Genomic DNA, 12,735 nt, shown 5'->3' with positions numbered 1-12,735 from the left:
TGTTGTTACAGAAAGGGAAATCAAAATCTATAATTTGTCACAATTTTCATTTAGCATTTAAATCCCATAACTTGGGCTTTCATGGTTCCTTCACAATGGTGCTTTGAAGATTTCAGTAAGTATATCTCCCCACCACCAATTTTTTATTTTGATACCGTTCAAATTTACAGGAAAGTTGAAAGCTATACAGTGCATATCTGTATGTCGTTCAGCCTAGAGTCATCAATTATTTACATATGAGTCTCTTTGCTTTCTCTCTCCTAATATATATTTTTATTTATATTTAATTCTCCCTCACCCGCCAATTGGAAATAAGTTTCAGACATAAATTCACTCCTTTCCTATATATTCCAGCATGCACATCCTTAAGTTAAGGACATTATTCTACATAACTGCTACAATATGATCCCATCTAACGAGATTAAAAATAATTCTGTAACATGATGTGGTTTCTGCAGTTATCTCCAAGTATCTTTTGTATATATTTTTTCAGAATGCAATAACCAGTTAAGGTTCTGCATTGTATTTGGTTTTCATGTCTCTTTAGACTTTTGTAAAAAGTAAATGTTTTTATTGACATATATTGTACATAAAGCATACAAGTCATGAGGGTACAGCCCTTGAATTTTTCCGAGTAAACGTACTTATTTATCTCACACAGATTGACATAGAATATTACTGGCAGACCAGAAACCCTATTTGTGCTTTCTCATTACCTTCTACCACCCCAAAATGTAATCCTATTTTAATTTCTATTGCTGTACATTATTTTTGCTGGTTTTTGAACTTTATAAATAGAGTGCATTATTATGTTGGCTTTTTGCTCAACTTGGAGAGATTTGTCCATGTTTCTGCATGAAGCAATCAATAGTTGGTTCATTTTCATTGCTATGTAGTATTCTGTCTAAGAATATACAACACTTTTATTTACCATTCTATTTGTGGACGTTTAATTTGTTTTCTGTTTTGGGTTATTATGAATGAATGACTGCTAAGAGCATTCTTGAACATGTGTCATTGTTGGCATACAGGATATTTATGTTTAGCTTTAGTAGATGTTACCAAACACTATTACGAAGTTGTTGTGCTGATTTACATTCCCACCATCAGTGGAAAAGTACTAGCTGCCCCACATCCTCACTAGCCTTTGGTATTTGCATTACCAGTCTTAATGGTGTTTAGGTTTGGCTAAATAATAAAACCCACACGACTGCAGTAGTCATGCTTAGAATGAGATCACATATGTGGGTGCTGGGAGCTGTCTTGGCTTGGAAGCTTCATGTCCCAAATAGAAAATATGTCTCTAGTAAGTGTGCTGTAGGCATAGTTTCCAGGTTGCTTATAAGAGCCACAGTACTCAAGATTGCTCAGAGCTGTGACATCCCATCATGCATTTATAATTTATTCCTAGATGCCTCAGTCCAGATGTGGGGCGTCATTTTCATCATAAGCAAAGCAGCTTAGTAAATTCTTGACATTCCATATCTATCTGATTTTACTGGGTAAAGGGACAGAGAGTTAGCTCAAGATCATGTTTGTCCATAAAGAGGAGAAAGGGTTTTATTATTCCTTTAATCACAGTAATGTTGTCATTTAAAAAATTGTTGCCCATCTGATGGATGTATAGTGGTATCTCAAAGTGGTCCTGATGTATTACTCTTTGCTTTTTATTATTTTCTTCCTTCTATGTTTTTTCAGACTTAATTTGCTGTTCATTTGCTAACTTACTGGAGGATTGGCCATTGATTATTAGCCACCCTTTCATTTAAAGCTATCAATGTTTCTAAGTATGGCTTTTGGTATATTCCATGAATTTGATATGCCATATTTTATTATTTAGTTCAAAATATTTTCTAAGTGTTTTGTGATTTTTTTTCATTGATTCAAGGGTTGTTTAGAGTTATTGGGGGTAACTAGTGAAGATTTAGTTTATTAGGTTTTCTAGTTATTTTATTATTAATATTTAGCTTAATATTGACGTTAGAAAATATTTTCTATGATTTTAATTCTTTAGAGTTTGTTGAATTTTACTTTATGGCCCAGCATATGGTTAGCTTTTTAAAATGTTCCATGTGTACTTGAAAATAATAATGTATATATAGTAGTTGTTGGATATACTGTTCTATAAGTATCAAAATATATCAGGTTTATTGATAGTGTTCAGATCTTCCCTGTGTCTATTATATGTGTGTGAAGTTCTTTCAGGTAGCAGAGAGGCATGTTAAAATCTCCACTACGACATTGTCATTTTGGCTGACAATGTATTTTGAGGCCATGTAATTTAGTTTGTAAACATGCTGGTGGGTTGTCTCTATCATTATGAAATTATTTCTTTATCTCTAGCAGTGCTTCATCATATAGAATTCACTTGATCTCTTATTACTGTAGCTTCACCAGCTTTGATTTGGTTAGTGGTTAGCATGATATGTATTTTTCCATCCTTGTAGTTTTAGCTGTTCTGTGTCCTTAAATGTACTTTTTTTTTTAAGAAGTATATAGTTGAGTTTTTTTTGGTCCAATCTGACAGTATTTACAGTTTTAATGGAATATTTTAATGCATTTTACATTTACTAGAATTCTAATATTTTTGAATACAGATTATTAGCTTGCTATTTTCTATTTGTCCTATGTGGTTTTTTTCTTTCTTTTTCCTCTCTGGCTTTTCTTGATTAATTTTTAAAATTAGTCCATGTTTTCCAGCTGTTAACTTATAGTTATATATACATTAAGTATTCTATTTATTTATTTATTTGTAGCGATTGGGATCTTGCTTTGTTGAAGCTAGTCTTGAACTCCTAGCTTCAAACAATTCTCCCACCTCAGCCTCCCAAAAGTGTTGGGATTACAGGCATGAGTCACTGTGCCCAGCTAAGTATTCTTCTATATACATTATTCCTATATATTTTATACAGATGATTATTATTTTATAATATAGAGATTATAATTTACTTCCTTGACTGTGAACTAGTATTTTTACCACATCCCGGACAATGCAAGGACCTTAGAACACATTAACTCCATTCATTTGCTCTTCTTTTTTTTTTCTTTTATTGTCAGGTATTTAAATTCTATACATATTTTAAATTCTATAAGATGTTATTATAATTATTTTGTGCAGTAAATACTCATTTAGATTTGTATACCTTGGTCGTTTCTGTTACTTTTTGTTGCTTTTTTGGTTTTTCTGCCTCCATCTGAGAATTTTTTTTTAAGAGTTTTTTATTATTTAATGTAGTGCACTTACATTAGCAATGATTTCTGTAAGGTTTTTTTTTTTTAATCTAAAAATTGTTTCTGTTTTAAAAAATGTTATCACTAGGTATAGAGTTCTAGGTTGGCAGTTGGAGTCCATTTTTTGTAGGAACATTGGCTATCAGTTTTATTGTTGCTTCTTTGAAGGAACTGTGTTCCCCATTCTCTTAGGAGTTCCTTCAGCTATATCCCACAGCACTTTGCTTGCTTGCTTATTTATATGGGGGAGTTTATTTTATTTTTATGGGTATATAATAGTACATATTTATGGAGTACATGTGATATTTTGATATAAGCATACAATGTATAATGATCAAATCAGAGTAATTAGGATGTCCATTACCTCTAACATTTATTGATTCTCTGTGTTAGGAACATTTCAGATCTGCTCTTCTGGTTATTTTGAAATATACAACAAATTACTGTTAACTGTTGTTACCCTATTGTGCTACTGAACACTAGATCTTATTCCTTCTATCTAAATTTTTATGTACCCATTAGCCATCCCTTCTTAATTCTCCCCTTCCCCACCATCCTTTACAGCCTGTGGTAATCATCATTCTACTCTTTATCTCCATGAGACCTTTTTTTTTTTTTTTTTAAGCTCCCACATATAAAGGAGAACATGTGATGTTTGTTTTTCTGTGCCTGGATTATTTCAGTTAACATAATGACTTCCAGTTAAATCCATGTTGTTTCAAGTGACAGGATTTCATTCTTTTTTACGTCTGAATGATACTCCTTATACCACATTTTTAAAAATCCATTCATCTATTGATGGACACTTAGGTAGATTCCATATCTTGGTTATTGTGAATAGTGCTGCAGTAAACATGGGAGTGCATATATCTCTTTGACATACCAATTTCCTTTCTTTTGGATATATACCCAGCAGTGGGATTGCTGGATCATATGCAGGTTCTGTTTTTCGTTTTTTGAGGAACTCCATGCTATTTCCAATAATGGCTCTACTAATTTACGTTCCCACTAACAGTGTATGAGCATTCTCCTTCCTCCACATCTTTGCCAGCATCTGTTATTTTTTTTTTTGTCTTGTTGATAAAAGCCTTTTTAACTGGGGTGAGATATCTCATTGTGGTTTTGATTTGCATTTCTCTGATGATTGGTAATGTTGAGAATTTTTTCATATACCTGTTGGTCATTTGTATGTCTTAAGAAGTTTCTATTCAGATCTTTTGCCAAGATTTAATTGGATTATTATTATTATTTTGCTGTTGTTTGAGTTCCTTATATATTTTGGTGGTTAATCTCTTGCCAGTTGAATAGTTTGCAAGTATTTTCTCTCATTCCATAGGTGGTCTCTTCACTTTGTTGACTGTTTCCTTTGCTATGCAGAAGCTTTTTAGCTTGATATGATCTCATTTACTTATTTTTGCTTTACTTGCCTGTGTTTTTGAGGTCTTACTTAATAAATCTTTGTCCAGGCTAATGTCCTGAAGCATTTCTCTAATGTTTTCTTCTAGTAGTTTCATAGTTGCAGGTCTTAAACTTAAGTCTTTAATTCATTTTCATTTGATTTTCGTATGTGATGAGAGATAGAGATCTAGTTTCATTTTTCTGCATATGGATATCCAGTTTTCTGAGTACCATTCATTGAAGAGACTGTTCTTTCCCCAAATTATGTTCATGGTGCTTTTGTTGAAAGTTGACCAAATGTGTGGATTTATTTGTGCATTCTTTATTCTGTTTTATTAGTCTGTGTGTCTGTTTTTATGCTAGTATCATGCTGTTTTGGTTACTATAGCTTTGTAGCATAATTCAGAGTTAGGCAGTGTGATGCCTCCCTCTTTGTTCTTTTTGCTTAGGATTGTTTTGGCTATTTAGGAGCATGTTTTGTTCCATATACATTTTAGGAGTTTTAAAATTTCTTTTTGTTCCTTCTAGGATGCAAATTTACATGCATGTTAGATTATTTCACCATGTTAAAGGAAAAACTTGAGACAAAATACACATGCATGTGTCTTTACGATAGAACAAAATTAACTTTGGTTTAAAAGATACTGCTATTGAATCTGTTTTTATTTCTAAACGTATTTCTTGGTTCTTGTTGAATTTATTGATGATGAAACCATGTTCTCAAGTGAAAATAATAAGCTGGAATTCAGTCACTTAGTGATCTCTATGATCATAGGCAATTCATTTATCAGCTTTAAGCCTCATTTTGATCATTTGTAAAATAGGTATCATAGTGCCATACCATGTAACTGTGAATGAATGATACAAAATAAGCAGTGTTTGGCATAAAGTAAATATCAGTGTTTTAGCTGAACACCTTTTGTGTTTGGTTCACTATATTCATGGTCCCTGACTTCAAGGAGCATTAGTTATCTCCACAACAACTCTAATATAGCATAGAATGTGGTAAGTCCTCAAGAAAGGATTTAAGTGTTCTGGGGAGTTTAGAGGAGATGAAAAGAATAATTGAAATACTGTATAAATTATGATAATTGTTTAGGGACTAAGAGAAACCTTTGCATTATTGTGGGTTGGGAGGCATTGAACTAGCCCTCATTTGTGGCTCATCTTTTTGAGTAGCATTTAAGAATTTGAAAGTTTGTAATTATTTGTACACATTTTCTTTAGGTATCATCTACCTGTTCATGTAATTGGACACCATGCTGTGAGTCCTTACTCCATAGTTTTGCCCTTATCTGCTGATTGTTTGGCCTTGAAGCCGGTGTCAGATATGCTGAGAATAGCTTGGAACCTGTCATGGTATCATGGGAGTGATAATCTGTTGAAGCAAATGAACTCGGAAACTAAAACGCAAGAGTAAGCTCTTATATTAGTTGAAAAAGCATTTGCAATTAATTAATTGTAATTAATTAGTTAGGTTTTACTTTTTCCTTAGGTCCAGTAGCTTTTTCCCTTGGTATCATCTGATTCTGCTTTTTAACAGTTATAATTTTTACTTTCTTTTAAAGATTACATGTGTTTATTACTTTTAACCTATCATATGGGAAAATTTTCAATGAAAAAGCATTTTACTCTGTACTGTTTTAGAGGTTAAAGTCTGATTTGTTCTTAGATATGAATCACTAGGAAAAGGGTTCTGGGTTAGAACAAAATCTCAGTAAGTATATGCATGAGTGTTATCATTAGTGTGATGGTGATTACTTTTGAGTATCTTAATATTCTAATCTCTCTGTCTTATGTGAATAAAAATTTTCATAAGGAGGAAAAGTCAATATAAACATTTGGGATGCCAGTGTAAAATCTTAACATTGACAGATATGTATCAGTTTTTCTTTTGGCTGTAAGTCAATCTTTTGTTAAAAGAAAATGAAGATAAAACAGCTTTTGGGGGAGTTTATGATAGAAATAAGTGTGAGCTTTTATTTAAATAGCTTTATGTTCCTCCTCCTTTTTTTTTCTTTTTGTCTAGAATTTTAGATGCATTAAAGTTATCCACAGAGGACATCCTCACTCTGAAGATAACACACGTGGCTAGTGGGCTGCAGGACTGCCTCCATTCCATTGTTCAGGCTGCAACCCACAGGGAAGTTAGGGCTGCTGTCACCAGGATGAGTTTTTATCTTCTGAATGACAGATTGTCTTTAAAGGGTTGCCCTGGTCCATGTGGGGTTACCTTGAAGTCCTTGGCTTGGCACACCGCACTAAACAGGTCAGTGTAAGGTCAAAGCTGCCAGTTTCAAAGACCTGGATTGTATTGTATTTGTGTTCATCTCCTAACCTTTGAAGAGTCTATGCCCTTACTGCTGCTATCATAGAAAGAAAAACTCCAGGATTTTTATCATCTGTAATAATAGCCAAAGAGAAATTTTTAATTTAGTTATTGCATTGTTGAAGGGATTATTAATAAACTTGTAACAATTTATTATCCTTAGAAAATTTTACCTCACAAAAGCAAATAATTAGGATAAGACATGGATGAAACAAATTGAATGTTTATTTCTATCCATGTTATAAATGAGTTGAGACATCAGTGAATTGATTAATAGGTGTGGTACACCTGCCACAGGCTGTTTTGTTTTGTTTTGCTTTTGTTTTGTTCTTAAGTAAATTATATCATTTTTCTTTTCACTCTCAATTTCATGAAGTTGATTGCCATGTGGAGGTTCTTTATAGCAGTTAATTGCGAAGGCTCTAGCTTGTCAATTTAACATGCTTAACTTGTAGCAGATGGTTGCATTTGCAACAAGACTGATAAGCAACCACTGCAAGCAGGTTTTCATTTTATTCTTCATGTGACTTTAGTATAAAATGTATAACTTTATCATTTAACATAAAATATGCAGTTTTTAAGCTGCTAGGTTAAATGAGTTTCCAAAATATGAATTCCTTTATTAGTTTAGCTTTAAAAATTAGTTTATCTGATTAGGCTTTCCAGTGGTGTGCTGGTGCCCACTAATACAGCCTTGTGAGAGAGCTGATGGTTGAATTTTCAGGATTTTTGTAAGGTGATTGTTAAACACAGCCATTCTTAATCATATAAACTTACAATTAAATAACTTATATGAAGACAAAAGGTAATGAATATGCAAACATCACTTTCTAATTATGTGGCAACATTTTACTGTTATCTTTGTTCTTGAGGTTCTGCATACATATGCACTACGGGGGTATGTATTTTATGGAAATAACTACAATGGAGTGCCACTGTGCATCTCTTCACAACTTCATGTTACATGGTAGCTCCAAATTGTCTAGAGTGGTATATTTACACCATGGAAATTGACAAACACAATAAGTCAGCACTCTCAGTTACATATTTATGAGTACACTCCTGCATTTAAAGTCTTGCCAGTTGAAGAATGCATAAATCCTTCACTTTAAATAAATGTAATATGTCCCTATTTGTCAAAAGAAATTTTAACATAAAAGCTGATTGAATTCATTGCACTAAGTTTTCTTTCTCTTGTGAGTTAAAACCATAGAAATAGTATGCAATACCACTTTACAGGAAAGACTCTCAAACTGTGGGTCAATGGAAGCCTTTAGAGTATTTCAAATTGCCCAGTAGCAGTAACTGTATGTGAGCATCACATTTTTATACTTAGTTTCCTCAGGACTAGTGTAAGTAGAGAGTATAGACTGTGTATATGTTTAATATATATACACACGTATATATAATATTCATCTTGTATTTGGTTTTTAGGCCTGTGTTTGATCATGGCAACACAGACGCTACTGCCTAATTTATAAATATTCATGTATTTCTGCTGTATTATGTTTCACTAAGGAATGTATCAAAAATATATATCACAGAATCCACCTTTTTTCATGAAAACTTTTTAAAAACTTTACTTCCAGAAATGTATGTACTAATGAGGCTTTGGGAAACTTTAGTTTTGCTTTCATTCAGTTTAATGATAGAAAGGAACATTATCTTTTTGACTGATTATCTAAGATGAACCAACAGTTTAAAGGGTGCTTGGAGATAGAAAATTCCCATAAATTATGGCCGTATAAAGTATTGAGATATTGAGAACATTTTTATAAGCTTAGTTTAATATTTTTTAAATACAGCTATTTCAAATTATATCATTCTAGACAAAACAAAATGTAGAGAAGCATGTTCATACCTGTGTGAATGGTTTTTTATTGTATTTTTAAAATAATATTTTTTAGACATTTTCCATGTCAGTAAATATACTTTGAGGCTAATTTTTCAAATATATGATATATCCAAATGAATGTTCCGCAAAAGGGGTCCTTTTAGGAGTGAGTGTGTATGTTAGAATAATTCTGGCTTTGCTCAGATATTTTGAAATTGTCCTCTCAGGTCATTTAAGCAACAGATGTAAGGAAGTCTTATTTTATTTTGAAGTTACATTTAATTTTTTACCAAAAAATGATATTAGCAAACTCAACTATCAAGAGAGAACGGTAAAAATGATTTTTACATGTATACCGAAATGAACACCACCCTAAACCATGACTGTTTATCACTATTAACAAAAGTATATTTCAGTTTGACAACAAAAAATGGTTTCTAAAATCTTTTTACTTACGGTACTATGGCTTCTAAACATAACTTTCCAAGCTGATTATTTTAACAGTCCAACATTAATTTATGTGTATGTTTTTATATGTGTGTGCTAACACACAAGCATACTATTATAATCTAATATCATTTTGGAAACTTATTTTAAGAAAACAGTTGATAGTCATGGTTCAGTAGGATTACAAGTTGTTAGAGGTATCTAGAGTCTTTTTTTTTTTTTTTTGTCTTATTATTTTTATTAGTTATAATTGTCATGTAAAATAGCTACAATTATACAAATCAGTATTTTTTTTTGAAATGTGATGATTTGAAGCAATTCTAAGGGCCACATTTTCTTTTTTTTTTTTTCTTTTTTATTATTATTATTATACTTTAGGCTCTATGGTACATGTGCGCAACGTGCAGGTAAGTTGCATATGTATACATGTACCATGCTGGTGCGCTGCACCCACCAACTCGTCATCTAGCATTAGGTATATCTCCCAATGCTATCCCTCCCCCCTCCCCCCACCCCACAACAGTCCCCGAAGTGTGATGTTCCCCTTCCTGTGTCCATGTGTTCTCATTGTTCAATTCCCACCTATGAGTGAGAATATGCGGTGTTTGGTTTTTTGTTCTTGCGATAGTTTACTGAGAATGATGATTTCCAATTTCATCCATGTCCCTACAAAGGACATGAACTCATCTTTCAACTAGTTTCTGTTGAGTTTGCATGTTTAATGCCTCTCTACTCCTTTCCTACTGAAAGTCCTATTGCTACTGTTTTTCTCCATTTTTCACCAGACTGTAGACTGACTAGCGAATTGGTTTTCCTGCTTTTAACCTTATGCCACTCATTTATGTTGCTTCCTAAATGATCCTTCTGAAATACATGTCACCTGTGGGTTCTATTCCATGGTGTGCTGGATATTAATAGAATTCCAACCCCTTAGTATGCTGTAGAAAGTTCTTTTTGATCTGGCTCTTGCTTACCTTTTCAGGTGCAGTTTCCGCCTCTCTCTCTAACATATACTGTGTTTCTGTGAAGTGCAAATATTGAGGTTTTATGAAACTGCTTGATATTTTAGGGCATACACTTCTGTTTTATACCTCCTTGCTTTTACATAGTTAACTCCCTGGCTGCCTTGTGAATATCTACTCTTCCTTGAGCTCCAAGGTCTTCTTACTCTGTAATGTATGTAGAATTGTAGTTACCATGATTGTCATGTAGCTTTCCTGCATTACTTCTACAGTTGTTTAAATATTTGTCTTCTCATGTGCCTTGGGTTTATTACATTCCTTTTTATATCCCTCACGTATGGCATAAGTCATAGGATACAGTTGGCCATGCAGCCTCAGCATGAACACCTCCTTTGAAGGATATTCATTCTGTTTTTGCGCTGTGATTATTTGTAAGTTTTTTGTTCTTTTGGACTGTACCTGGTCATTTCTACCTGTTATTCTGTCCTTTAAACTCACAGAATAAATACTGTCTTCACATGTGACAACTTTTCATTTAAACATAACTATAATTTCTTCTCTATTCCTCCCAGCCTGCTTTAAATGATTTGTTTTTTTTTTTTTTAGACAGACTTTAAAAGCCACAGTGTCCAGACTTCTCATTTGTTCATGCTATTTTACAAGGGTATTGTGTTTCTTAGGACTCTCCCTGAGATCTGGACATGATACCTTATATGGGTGTGGTGCTGTGGCATGGGGTGAATAGGAAGAAAGGGGCTACTGCCTTTCTTTTCCTACTGCTTTTCCATCATTCAACAAACATTTATTGGTCACCTACTAGGTGTCACTCTTGTAGGAAGTATAGCAGTGAGCAAAATTGATAGGGTCCTGCTGTCATGGAACTTGGAATTAAGACAGCTAAAACTATAATCAAAAGTAGAAATGCTTCCAAGCAGACTATTAGGAAACTGTATTAGAGGAGCACCCTATCCCTCTTCAGTAGAGAGAAAGTGGTTCAGAGAATGAAGCTTAAGCCAAGGCATAACAGGTTTAAGGATGTTAAAAGTCTATGGGATTGGAAGCCGAAAAGATGCCAGGCACACAGAGAAACAAATACCACATGATCTCTCTTATATATAGAATCTAAAAAAGTCAAATTCAAAGAAGTAGAGAGTGGAATTGTTACCAGAGGCAAGTGGCAGGGGGATGTGGGTAGAGAAAAGAGAGACGTTGCTGAGAGGTTACAAAATTCCAGTTAGACAAGAGGAATGAGTTCTGGTGATCTCTTACAGCACAGTGACTATAGTTAATAATAATCTGTGTTTCAAAATAGCTAAAAGAATGGATGTTAAATGTTCTCACCACAAAGAAATAAATATTTGAGGTGATCGGTATGTTAATTAGCCTGATTGGATCATTCCACAATGTATACATGTGTCAGAACAACACATTGTACCCTAAAGATATATACAATTATTATTTGTCAGTTAAAAATAAAGCAAATAAATGGAATATAGTTTGATGCATGTTATGTGACAGAAATTTGATACTTTGAATCCGTAAATGGATGATCAGTTGACTCACAACCACTTATAGAATATATTATTTCTCCTCTAGACTAAAATGCCATATTCAACAAATATTATACAAATTAATTTTTTTTTTTAAATGCCAGGCAAAGGGATAGGCCCTGAGTTAGGAAAGAGTGTCTTGTGTCTTCAAGAGGAATTGAAAAGAGGATAGTACACTAAGATTTAAGGGATATGAGGGTGGGTATAAAATGGGGTTACAGAGGTGATATTTTAATGTTACACTGGATATCATGGAAGACTTCTTATAATCTTTATGATTGTTAAATCATAAATCTCCCAAAGATCTATGGTTGTTAGAATCACCTCTCAATTTTCATAATTCGACACTTGCCATCCTACTCAGCTGAATGTCATTTTGGGGATGTGGGAATTTTAAGTAAGGAAAAATAATAATGAGACAAACACCACATTACTAAGAAACACAGCATTATATATCCCTGGTGTTGGACTGCTTAGTTTAGTATTCCTGTTTTAAAACTTGCTAGCCATGTGACTGTGGAAAAACGACTTAACCATATTTTTGCTTGGGTCTTCTTGTCTTTGAAATAGAGGTGCCTACTTCATAATGTTGTTATGAAGTTTGACAAAAACCCTGCTCTTAGAACATAGGCTGGCACAAGGTTGGTGCTCAATAAATGCTGAATATTAAGATTCATATTATTGTCACTCTTATTAACATTTTGATGAAATTGCTTTAGATTTATAAAAAATAAAACATTACAGATAAAATTGAATCTCATATCTCTTCCTGATTGCTTTTTAAAAAAAGGTTTCCAAACTACTTCTCCCTTTTAAATAAAAGTTTTATTGTCTACTAATGTTTTAGCTCTCTTAAACCAGTTTTGTTTTTTTTTTTAAAGAAATCTTAGAAAATTGACTCATATCCTTTTGCTCCGAACTTACAAAGAAATTTCATCCTAAGTCTACCTTCAGTGTTTTCCTTGCCTGTTACAAACTCTGGTA

General features: G+C 33.1%; 1 protein-coding gene across 4 annotated transcripts in view; it reads left to right on the top strand.

The window, feature by feature from the left end:
• Window positions 1-12,735, top strand: part of RTTN (rotatin) — a 204,872-nt gene that overhangs the window by 71,224 nt on the left and 120,913 nt on the right. For all 4 annotated transcript variants that reach the window (XR_010124196.1, XM_054460788.2, XM_063653821.1 and 1 more), the window contains 2 exons: window positions 5,857-6,045; window positions 6,659-6,898. Coding sequence is in view for 3 of the 4 variants with exons in the window: in XM_054460788.2 (XP_054316763.1) it covers window positions 5,857-6,045; window positions 6,659-6,898 (429 nt within the window). In the remaining variant the exon portion in view is untranslated. The remainder of the gene's footprint in view (window positions 1-5,856; window positions 6,046-6,658; window positions 6,899-12,735) is intronic.

This window comes from Pongo pygmaeus, chromosome 17 (genome assembly GCF_028885625.2).
Source record: "Pongo pygmaeus isolate AG05252 chromosome 17, NHGRI_mPonPyg2-v2.0_pri, whole genome shotgun sequence".
NCBI lineage: Eukaryota > Metazoa > Chordata > Mammalia > Primates > Hominidae > Pongo > Pongo pygmaeus.
The sequence above is the reverse complement of the archived record's forward strand: the minus strand, read 5'-3'. Positions and strand labels throughout refer to the sequence as shown.